The sequence below is a fragment of the Taeniopygia guttata genome, chromosome 24 (assembly GCF_048771995.1).
Source record: "Taeniopygia guttata chromosome 24, bTaeGut7.mat, whole genome shotgun sequence".
In the NCBI taxonomy this organism is placed as follows: Eukaryota; Metazoa; Chordata; class Aves; order Passeriformes; family Estrildidae; genus Taeniopygia; species Taeniopygia guttata.
The window spans coordinates 4,154,806-4,166,887 of record NC_133049.1 but is presented as its reverse complement, the minus strand read 5'-3'; the positions used below and the strand labels follow the sequence as shown (position 1 = coordinate 4,166,887).

Sequence of the window (12,082 nt, the reverse complement as noted above, 5' to 3'; positions counted from 1 at the left end):
GCCCCTCAAGATTTCTGCCTGTGTGGGCCTCCCATGGCTGGTTCGTCCCAGACACATCCTCTATTTTTATCTATCACATGCCTGAATATTTTTTTTCCTTCCTTTAACTGACCTGAGCAGTGAAAAGACACAGAATCACAGAATTTAGAGAATCACAGATTCACCAGGCTGGGAGAGACCTTCAAGATCATCGAGTCCAACCCAGCCCCAGCACCTCAACCAAACCCTGGCACCCAGTGCCACATCCAGGCCTGTTTTAAACACACCCAGGGATGGTGACTCCACCACCTCCCCTGGCAGCCATTCCAGAACTTTATCACCCTTTCTGTAAAAAAACTTCTCCTAAAATCCAACCTGTATTTCCCTTGGTGCAGCTTGAGGCTGTGTCCTGTCATTCTATCAGTTCCTGGAGAAAGAGCCCAACCCCAGCTGAGCACAGCCACCTTCCAGGGAGTTCAGAGAGTGACAAGGTCACCCCTGAGTCTCCTTTTCTCCAGGCTGAGCACCCCCAGCTCCCTCAGCCGTTCCTCACAGGGTTTGTGTTCCCAGCCCCTCTCCAGCCAATTGCCTCTTTCAGGTGTTCCTAAATATCAGAATATCAGAAATATTTGCTGTCCCAGTCAGTGTGGGCAGATCAAGGGGAGCCCAGCAGCGTCTGGGAGAGCAAAGCCAGCGCTGAGGATTGCAGGGAGTGGGACAGGAGCCCACGTGGAGGAGCGGGACAGGAGCCCATGTGCAGGAGTGGGACAGGAGCCCATGTGAAGGAGTGGGACAGGAGCCCATGTGAAGGAGTGGGACAGGAGCCCATGTGAAGGAGTGGGACAGGAGATACTGTGCAGGAGTGGGACAGGAGCCCATGTGAAGGGGTGGGACAGGAGCCCATGTGAAGGAGTGGGACAGGAGCCCATGTGAAGGAGTGGGACAGGAGATACTGTGCAGGAGTGGGACAGGAGCCCATGTGAAGGGGTGGGACAGGAGCCCATGTGCAGGAGTGGGACAGGAGCCCATGTTCAGGGAATGGCACAGGAGCCCATGTGCAGGAGTGGGACAGGAGCCCATGTGAAGGAGTGGGACAGGAGCCCATGTGAAGGAGTGGGACAGGAGATACTGTGCAGGAGTGGGACAGGAGCCCATGTGAAGGGGTGGGACAGGAGCCCATGTGCAGGGGGTGGGACAGGAGCCCATGTGCAGGAGTGGGACAGGAGTGGCACAGGAGCCCATGTGCAGGAGTGGGACAGGAGTGGGACAGGAGCCCATGTTCAGGGAGTGGTGCAGGAGCCCATGTGCAGGAGTGGGACAGGAGCCCATGTGCAGGAGTGGGACAGGAGTGGGACAGGAGCCCGTGTGCAGGAGTGGGACAGGAGTGGGACAGGAGCCCACGTGCAGGAGTGGGACAGGAGCCCATGTGCAGGAGTGGGACAGCAGCCCACGTCCCAGGCTCCCCTCAGCTCCCCAGCACGCTCTGTCCAGCAGCTTTCCACGACAGGAAACATCTGCTGGGAGGCAGGGCTGGGTTACTGCCGGGCATTGGCCGCCAGCGTTCCCGGCTCCGGTGACTCCCGGCGTGTGCAGTCATTTTGGGATCTTCCCTTCCATGAGAAGCACAGAGGCTGAGGCTGCCTTGGGGAGCAGAGGGGAGAGCCTGAGGGGGCAGAATCACTGCTTTTCTGCTCACAAAGAGGGGCCAGCTGAGCTCGGAGCTCCGTGCCTCCTGCCGGGTCCTGGCAGCCGCGTGAGTCGCAGCCGGAGCTGTTTGGGGTGGGATCTGGCACTCCTGGACATTTGGGGGCTGCTGTTGCCCTGCTCACGCCTGCCAGGGCTCCTGCAGGGGATGTCTGCAGCAAGGAGCTGCTGAGGCTGCAGCAGGAGAGCACAGAGGGTGCCCAGCAGCGCAGTCACCCCCATGAGCCTCTCTGGGAAAAGTGCTCTGGAGGGCAAATCCTCGCCGAGATCCTCAGGGGAGCAGCTGGATGTGGGCAGGAAAGAGGGGGAAGGCACCTAAACTGGCCCCAACTCCTGCCAAGCTGCACCCCTCTCGACTTTGGACGTAAACAAGGAGCAGTGGGAGCAGGAGGAGCAGAGTGGAGCTGGGCAGGGCCGAGGGAAGGAGATGGATTCCCTGCTGGAGTGTGGCTCCCTCTGGGATCTTTTCCTGGATCAAGAGCTGCCGTGGCTGCGGTGGGACCCAGAGGGACTCGTGGACTTCTCTCGAGGAAATGCCAGCCCTGGAGCTGATGAAATCCCAGCTGTGAGTGTCTCTAAACTGAGCTGTTTGCACCCTGGCAGGTCTGCTGGGTAGGACAGGTTTTAGCTCCTGCTGAGCTGGGCTGCACTGAGCCCAAAGCTCAGCCCTGCAGGGATTGTAATCCCTTTTCCCTGCTCCGTCCCCATCCTGTCTGCTTGTTCCTGGAAATCTTGGGCTTGGGCTCCTGCTGGAGCCCTTCTCAGACCAAGATCTTTTCCAGATGTTCAGGCTGGGAGTTTGGTAAGTACAATTTGTATTTCTGTCATCAGCTGGTTGGCAGGTTTTGCTCCGAGTGAGATCCCTTCCTCTGGGCTCACGGGGCTGGAGCAAGTGTTGGAATATTCTGTTTCTAGTGCACTAAGCTGCTGTGAGGAACAGGGAATGCTTTTGGGGGTGAGGGGTTGTCTGTGATTTGACAAACAACATCGAATCTGCCGTGATCTGACATTTTCTGATCTGACAAATTCTGATCTGACAAATCTATTTTCTGTGCTGAATCCTGTTTTCTGGGGTAAATCCTCAATTTTCTGAGGTAAATTACCTATTTTCTGTGCTGAATCACCTGTTTTCTGGGATAAATCTATTTTCTGTGCTGAATCCTGTTTTCTGGGGAGAGTCCCCTGTTTTATGGGGTAAATCCTCCATAGCTTTTGGCAGTGCTGTGAGGCTAATTCTGAATAAACTCTGTATTCCTCCCACCCCTGTGGCTCCACCACCATTCTTAAGCAGAAACTGCCTTCTCTAATCTCAGATTTTTGGGGCCCTTGCTGGAACACTCCCACATTTCTGCCCTAGGAGATCACTGCCTCTGGATTGTTGGATAAAGAGGGGAAATGTTGTACCCCAGGTGGCTTCTTCTCTGCATTTGTGGGAGAAAGAACATTGCAGATTCTCTGGGAGATGTGGAATTGCAGCTGTCTCTGTTCTGAAGGCTGCAGGAGGAGTTGTGGCTGTCGGGAGCAGCTGTAGGAGGTGTGGGCTGTCACACCATAAACCCCAGAGAGGAGCCTGGTGTCCCTCCAGCTCATTTTCCCTGAGCCCTGCCTTGAGGCCAGGGCACAAAACAAGGGCAGGACACGGGTCAGGCCCCAGGAGAGCCTTTTTGGAGGATTTTGAGAACTGAGAAGCCTTTTGAGAAGTGAAGGAGAGGGGTGGGCAGGGGGAATCCTGAGCTCTCAGTGACAGTGGTTGCTCAAACTCCTCTGGCAGGCCTGAATAACCCAATTTCTGGGGCAAACCCCCCATTTTCTAGGGTCAATCCCCCATTTTCTGGGCTGAACTACCTGTTTCCTGGGGTAAATCCCCCATTTTCTCTGATGAATCCCCCTTTTTCTGTGCTGAATCAACCATTTTCTGGGGTGAATCTCCCATTTTCTGGGGTTAATCTCCCATTTTATGGGATAAATCTATTTTCTGTGCTGAATCTTGTTTTCTGGGGTGAATCCCCTATTTTCTGGGGCAAATACCCCATTTTCTGTGCTGAATTCCCCATTTTCTCTGCTGAATACCCCATTTTCTGGGGTAAACACCCCATTTTCTGGGGTACATCACCCCTTTTCTATGCTGAGTCCCCCATTTTCTGGGATAAATCCCCCATTTTCTGTGCCGAATCACTTGTTTTCTGTGCTGAATCCCCCGTTATCTGGGGTAAATCCCCCATTTTCTGGGATGAATCTCCTATTTCCTGGGGTAGCTGCACCGTGGCTGGCATTAGGCAGGCGACTGCTGCAAGCAGAGCACACATCCTACCTTGGACAGAGAATTCCTCTCTGCTGCAGCTTTTCCAGCCTGGATTTGGCTCTCCCAAGCCAGGTTCTCCTCTTCCTCTCGCTCCCTACCCTAAAACCCAAACCCTCCCATCGCTGGGCTGTGATGGGAGCTCCTCAACGCCTCTGCCCCCCTTCTCCTGGTGTCCCTGAGGTGTCCCTGCTTTCCCCACTCCTGTCCCAGCTGTCCTGGCTGCCCCTCTCCTCACCAGCCCCTTTTTTTTTGGCAGGTGTTGAGCCCCACGTACAAGCAGCGGAACGAGGATTTCAGGAAACTCTTCAAGCAGCTCCCGGACACGGAGCGCCTCATCGTAGGTGAGCGTTGCCCTGATTTCTAAAAGTGTTTTCTTTTGAAAGTTTTAAAGTTTTTATAAAATTTCTTTAGCCTTCTAATAATGTTTACGTGTTTGAGAGTCAGAGTTCCCACACTATTTCATGTATAAATAGAATAGTTTACATATTTCTCTGTGGAGAAATGATTGATTGATCTTTAGACCAGTGTAGTTAAAGAAGTGGTAATTCCATCCTCTAATCCATAGTCACCTTTGAAATTCTATAAATACCAGATGTTGGAATAAAACTGGGTCTTTTTCTCTTTTAAACTTACCAAATTTCTGTGTACTTATTTCGTGTCCAATAGTGACAGGTAAGGGCAGCCCCCGAGGAGTTTTGGGGAGGAGAGCAGCACATATCCAGCCAGGTTTTAGTTCTTGGCAGGGAAATCCATCCCCAAACACCAGGGGTTTATGTCCAAAAAGGAGACAGAGGAGTCCTGTAACTTCATTGGAATAAAGGGAGAGGCCATGGGGCATTTCCCTTAGGGTCTCTCCAGTTTTTAGAGGATGCAGCCTCCTTTTTATCCCAATTTCCCAGCCACATTTCCCTCTCTTCCCCATTAGCTGAGTTACTTGAGAGGTTCAGACTTCCCTACTACAAACCCCCTTCTAATGTGTACCCCCCTTTTTATTTCGTCTTTTTCTTGTGTCAATCAGTGGAATTCCTATGGAATTTATGCCTCTTCCCATCGTTTCTTTCGTCTCTCAGTGTCCAATTTTATTTATCAGCAGCCCCACAGTTAGTTTGCAAAGACAAATCTCTCATTCTTTTCATCCATTCATCAATGGGATCCTTCCTTTGTTTCTTTTATCTCTCAGGGCTGGGTTTATCTCCCAGCAGAGCCACAGTTAGTTTGTAAAGAGAAATCCCTCACTCCTTTCCTCTCCAGACATTGCCACTGACACAAGCCTGGAGCACAGGCAGAGCCCCATTTCCAACGGGTTTTGCATTTTCTGATGGGTTTTCCTCATTTGGTGGGGGGATGATGTGATCTTTTCCTCCCTTTTTCCTCTCCCTTTTCCCAGCACCCCTGCTCACCCATGACTGCCCTTCCCAAACCTCACCTCACAGCTGGTGAGATGTATTGGAAATGCTGGGGAACCCGGGGGGAAGAAATGCTGATGTCTGTCTACAGTTCAGAAGGCTGAATGATTTCTTTATTATCACTATACTATAATACATTAATATACTATTTAAAGGAGATACTAAAACTACAAACCTACTTTTTCTAACTCCCATATCTAACTCACTCCCAACTCCTGACCCTCTCTGAGTCCAGCCCCAGGTGGGTTGGATTGGCCACCAGGCTCAAACAATCCTCACCAGAACCCAACCAAGCATCACCCCAGGTAAACAATTATCCAGACACATTCCACATGGGAAAAAACAAGGAGCAGAAATAGAAATTGTTTTTTCTTTCTTTCCTCTGTGCTCCTCTATTAAAAAATCCCGAGAGACAGAAGAATGTGGCTGCCACAGAGATGCCTCTGCTCCTGTGTCTGACATGACTGGTGACCCTCTCCTGTGCCCCACACTGCTTAAACTGGGGGAAATGCACAATGCCACTGAGAGACAGAAAGGAAAAGACAGATGAAATCTGGAAATAGCACTTGGGATGCTGCAGGGCGAGCAGCTGATAAGGCAGGATCATCAGTCAGGGACAGAGATTTCCTGGGACAAGCCCTTGGAGGAAACAGCCCCGTGGACAGGCAGCAGCTGGGGCTCAGCTCCTGCTGGCCCTGCCTTTGCCTTGCTGAGTTAATTTCTCTTGATGCTCATCCTCACCTTTAGGCTCTCCTGATGCCTTTTTTTGGGCTTGCCTGGAAACAGAGGCCAGACAAAGTTTAAAGCATATATTTATTAAGTGGATATATTTAATGAAGGGCCTTCAGGTACATTAAGGGCAGTCAAAGCCTCCCTACGGGGCTACACCCAAAATGGTCACAAGTTTTTCAGACAATTATAAGTTTAGTCCATTTGCATATCAGGGGTTAATTGTCCAATTACATCTTCAGGTAATGAAGTCATATTCCCCCAGTTTTCTTCCCTTCCCAATTCTTTTTTCTTTTGCTGTGCCTCTATTTAATGTCTGCTGCTCCACTAAACCCCACTTTATACTTTATATACTAAACTTTTTGGGACCTGAGGCTGTAGGGTGTCCTTGAGTTTCAGGCCCAGAGGAGTTGTTTTGCCTGACGAAAACATGAAGAGTTAACTACACTTCATAGGGAGTTTAGAGTCATGCACTAATGCACCACAGGATTTGAAAACCACAAAAACCTTAAGGCATCAGTGGCACCTTGTGGCTTTTCTGCTCCTCACTGACCACGTGCTGTCCTCCCACAGATTACTCATGTGCTCTCCAGCGAGACATTCTCCTGCAGGGCCGCCTCTACCTCTCCGAGAACTGGATCTGCTTCTACAGCAACATCTTCCGCTGGGAGACACTGGTGAGGCTCTGCCGCTGCTGCTGACCCTGGGGCTGTGCTCACAGTGGCTTTGGAAAGGCTCTTCTGCTGCTTTTTTCATCAATTTCTGCCTTTCCTGGTGTTTTTCCCTTCTGGGAGACACTGTGAGGCACTCTCACTGCTGCTGATGTTGGGGCTGTGCTCAGATTTGCTTTGGAAGGGCTCTTCTGCTGCCTTTTTTATCAATTTCTCATTTTCCTGGTGTTTTTCCCTGCTGGGAGACACTGGTGAGGCTCTGCCACTGCTGCTGACCCTGGGGCTGTGCTCACAGCGGCTTTGGAAAGGCTCTTCTGCTGCTTTTTTCATCAATTTCTGCCTTTCCTGGTGTTTTTCCCTGCTGGGAGACACTGTGAGGCTCTCTCACTGCTGCTGACCCTGGGGCTGTGCTCACAGTGGCTTTGGAAGGCTCTTCTGCTTTTTTCATCAATTTCTGCCTTTCCTGGTGTTTTTCCCTGCTGGGAGACACTGGTGAGACTCTCCCGCTGCTGCTGACCCTGGGGCTATGAACACAGTACCTTTGGAAGGCTCTTCTGCTCCTTTTTTCATAAATTTCTGCCTTTCCTGGTGTTTCTCCTTGCTGGGAGACACTAGTAAGGCTCTCCCACTGCTGCTGACCCTGGGGCTGTGCTCACAGTAGCTTTGCAAGATTCTTCTGCTGCCTTTTTCATAAATTTCTGCCTTTCCTGGTGTTTTTCCCTGCTGGGAGACACTGGTGAGGCTCTCCCACTGCTGCTGACCCTGGGGCTGTGCTCACTTTGGCTCTTCTGCTGCCTTTCTCATGAATTTCTCCCTTTCCTGGTGTTTTTCCCTGCCTGGTGCAGCTGACAGTTCGCTTGAAGGACATCTGCTCCATGACCAAGGAGAAGACAGCACGGCTCATTCCCAATGCCATCCAAGTTTGCACTGACACTGAAAAGGTACTGAGGCCACAGCCATGTGTCTGGCAGGGCACTCAGAGTGTGGGGGATTCTTCCAAAATGGGAAAAGGGCTTGGGTTGAGGCTGGAGCTCAGGTGGGGGGTGTGGGGCCAGGGGAAATATCCAGGTTTTACAGCAGCACATCTCTAACAGAGCTGTTCCACTGCTCACTCGCTGGTGAGAGCTCCACTCTGTGCTGGAAAGTGACCCCAAACAGCCTTGTTGTGTTCTTCTCCTGTTTTATGGCTTTTCCTGAGCTGATTTTTCTCTCCCTCTCTCCCCATCCAGCACTTTTTTACTTCCTTTGGGGCTCGAGACAGGACGTACATGATGATGTTCAGACTCTGGCAGAATGCTCTGCTTGACAAGGTACAGAGAGAAAGCTCAGAGCTGGGGTGGGATGGATGTGGGCAGGAGGATCACTTCTGACTGAAAAAACACCTAGGGACAGCAAACACAAGTGGTTTTGGGCAGATGGGACATTAAACACAGGTGTTTTTGGGCAGAAGGGACATGAAACAAGTGGTTTTGGGCAGTCAGGATATTAAACACAAGTGTTTAGGCAGAGCAGGCTCATGAGTGCAGATGCAATTTCCCTCTTTTTGCAAGGACTTTTTTTTTTTTCTGGTGTTAATCACCCCTTTTCTGGGGGAAATCACCGATTTTCTGGGGTAAATCACACACAGTAGGTGCCACTCTGCCTCTGTACCAGATCTTTAAATCACAAGTTTTCCTGCCCCATTTTTCAGAGCCTCATGTCACAGTCATGTGGTGATCACTGACCTGCATCCCTAAAATCTGGGCTTTTTTTCAATGGTCTGGATATTTAATTTTCTTTTTACTTTTTTGTATGTTTTACAGGGGTGTCTGATGGCACAAACTCCTTTTGATTCCAAACTGCAGCAGGAAATGTTTTTATTCATTTGCTGCTTTAGATCGTTTTCCCCGCAGCTGGGATTTTTCAGGCAGCTTTCATTTAAAATAGTTGAAGCGGGGAGGGAAAAAAAAAACAACTCATAAAATCTTAGAGTTTAGTGGAGCTGCAGAGATTAAAGAGAGGCAGAGCAGAAGAGGTGGGAGGAGCAGCTGTGGGGGGAAATGCAGGTTTGGTGCTTCCATAGGGATGTTCCAGCCCGTTTCCTGCTGGGAAATCTCATCCCTGTGCTGCTCCGGGGGGAGCTGCTGATGTTTCTGAGTTAACAGGAGATTGTGGCATGAAAAAATCACAGAAAAATTCAAAATCACAGAAAAAAATCAAAATCACATTTGGGTTCATGCTGGAGGATTATTGGTGATTGTTTGTGCTCCACGAGGGGAATGTCTAGGCCAGAGATTAAATAAATAATCAAATGTAATAGCAATAAATAATAATGTAATAAAGCATTGCATATGTTTATTATATATAGATAATAGATATATAATATATATAATATATGCATATAATGGCATATATTATATATAATTAGATATTATCATATATATTATGATATATGGTTTTATATTTTATATAGAAATGATTTGTTTTATTATATATATGATTATATATTTATATATTGTATGTCACATATAATATGTAAAATTACAGACATAGTACATTATATATAATTTTCTGTCTTATAACATTTATTATATTTGAGTGTATTTAAAATAAAAGGATCTATTATAAAATGTATTTAGAATATATTATTTTAAAATAAATATTTAAAACATAAAAATATCGCTATAAAACATATAAATTATATTTTTTAAATTATATAAATATAATAGTTATATTCATAATATTTTACGTATTGTATATCTCTACATATATAATATAATATGTAAAATATATAAAAATATATAATGATAAAATATATAAATGTATATATTATATTTGTATAATTTTTATTACTTAGATATATATAAAATATAACTATAAAGCATATAAATTATGTATTTATTATTATGTAAATATAATATTTATTATATTTATAATGTATGTAGTGCATATATCTACATATATATAAATATATAATATATTTAAATATAGAAATGTATAATGATAAAATATACAAATGTATATATTATTATATTATTTGTATAATTTTTATTACTTAATTTATATATACATAATAAAAAGAATTAATATTAGTATTATAATAATTATACTATTATATTTTTATTAATAGATTATTAATATGTTATTCTATTACAATATAATGCCTAATTTATCATAATTAAATAATAATACTTACAATATATATATTAAGGATTATATAATATAATGTAATACCTAATTTATAATAATTAAATAATAATAATACTTACAATATATATATTAAGAATTATATAATATAATACGTAATTTATAATAATTAAATACTAGTAAACAATTCTTTAATTGTTTCCGTACAATGGAATTTCCCAGAGCTGAGCCCCCAGCCGGCTCTCAGCTCAGGTACCAGACCTCACTGCCCCTGTCAGGGCAGGGCCCGTGCTGTGGCAGTGTGACTCCGTGTCTCAGGTGCTGTGCCTGACCTGTGTCCCCCTGCAGCCGCTGTGTCCCAAGGAGCTCTGGCACTTTGTGCACCAGTGCTACGGCAACGAGCTGGGGCTGACCAGCGACGACGAGGACTACGTGCCCCCCGACGACGACTTCAACACCATGGGGTGAGTGCGGAGGCATCTTATGTTATATTTAGTAATTAACATTAACTAGTAATTATTCGCATTGACTCCATGATTGTAGAAGGCTGACCAATTGCTTTATTGTATCATATCATCTTATATTTAATAATTAGCATTAACTAGTAATGATTAGCATTAACTAGTAATAATTAGCATTAACTTCATGATTGCACAAGGTTGACCAATTGCTTTATTATATCATCTTGTATTATATTTAATAAGTTGCATTAACTACTAATAATTAGCATTAACTACTAATAATTAGCATTAACTTCATGATTGCAGAAGGCTGACCAATTGCATTATTATATCATCTTATATTATATTATTGTATACTAATGTCAGAGGCTGGACAGAGCTAAAGAATAAAGCAGGGATTTATAAAAAGGATCTCCTCCATGGATTCACCTGGGGCTGCACCAGAGCCCAGCCAGGGCTGCACCCAAGATGAACCAAGATGGTCCCAAAATGAACCCAAGATGAACCACAATGGTCCCAAAATGAACCCAAGATGAACCAGAATGGTCCCAAAATGAACCCAAGATGAACCAAAACGGTCCCAAAATGCACGAGCGCTCCCGGGGGCTCTCCCTGGGATCAGTTCTGCTCCATTGGCACCTTGGAGTTCATTGTCCCATTCCAGCTTGAGCCCAGGCAGTCCCACCCTGCTTGTTTTTCTCTCTCCAGCCCACGGTGTTTGTGCTCCTGGGCTGAGATTTGGATCGTTTGTCCTTGGTGCCCAGCTGGAGCAGGAATTGTTTTGTCTCCCTGCTCTGTGCAGAGCTCAGCATCCCCTCATGTGAAGCCCAGACTTACAAACTAAAGCAGCACAGAATCTAAAAAATATAAAAGTTAAAACTAAAGGCACACTGGGAGGGACTGAAATGCCTGCTGAGCCAGCTGAGCAATTCTAGAAATGCCAAAGCACCCCACTGGTCACAAGGCCGGGCAGTGTTGCACGGCCAGAAAATGCTGATGCTTGTCAGTCCCTGTATAAACACACAAAAAATTGGGGCTTTCTCTCTTTGGCACTGAGCCATTCCTGCTTCTGGAAGCCTGGAAACTTCATAGAAACATTCTCACTTGCTCTGTGTGTGCAGCTGTAGCTGTTGTGAGAGGGGTAACCATAAAAACCTGTGTTCTCTGTGGCGTCCCAGCTACTGCGAAGAAATCCCGGTGGAGGAGAATGAAGTCAATGACAGCTCCTCCAAGAGCAGCATGGAGGCCAAGCCAGAAGCCAGCCCTCAGCTGCCAAAGAAATCTGTCACTGCCAGCACCCTGACCTCCACGGGCAGCAGTGAAGCCCCAGCCTCGGTGAGTTTTCTCCCTCTCCTGGCAGCAGGAATTTGTTTTCCCTGAAATCCAGCACCCCATGTGTCGTATGAGGTTTGTTCATCCTCCAGCTCCTTGCTGATTTCAGTCCTTGGTCACTGATTTTGTCACTGGGACTCTCAGCAGCGAGAGCATTTTCCTTTCTTTACTGCTGGATGAAAAGTTTTGAACATAAAAGGGTTATAATTTCTTCCTTGCCTTCAGTTATTCCCTGGAAAACAGTGTGTATCCTCCTGGTATTATGGCAGAGCAGACCTTGTTTAGATATTACCTCAGGTTCTTTTAGCTTGGTCAGGAACAAACCCAGTATTGGACAATATTATGCTTTTCTGAACAAAAATCCTGCTGGTG

The 12,082-nt window shown here is 46.5% G+C and overlaps 1 protein-coding gene across 16 annotated transcripts in view; it reads left to right on the top strand.

Annotated features, from left to right (window-relative positions):
- Positions 1-12,082, top strand: part of GRAMD1B (GRAM domain containing 1B) — a 139,118-nt gene that overhangs the window by 111,259 nt on the left and 15,777 nt on the right. For 15 of the 16 annotated variants that reach the window (XM_030290876.4, XM_072918244.1, XM_072918243.1 and 12 more), the window contains 6 exons: positions 4,242-4,326; positions 6,694-6,797; positions 7,637-7,732; positions 8,021-8,101; positions 10,266-10,381; positions 11,557-11,713. In XM_030290876.4, the coding sequence (XP_030146736.1) occupies positions 4,242-4,326; positions 6,694-6,797; positions 7,637-7,732; positions 8,021-8,101; positions 10,266-10,381; positions 11,557-11,713 (639 nt within the window). Of the gene's footprint in view, positions 1-2,095; positions 2,249-4,241; positions 4,327-6,693; positions 6,798-7,636; positions 7,733-8,020; positions 8,102-10,265; positions 10,382-11,556; positions 11,714-12,082 lie in introns of those variants that run through there. The other variant, XM_072918252.1, reaches the window with a different exon arrangement.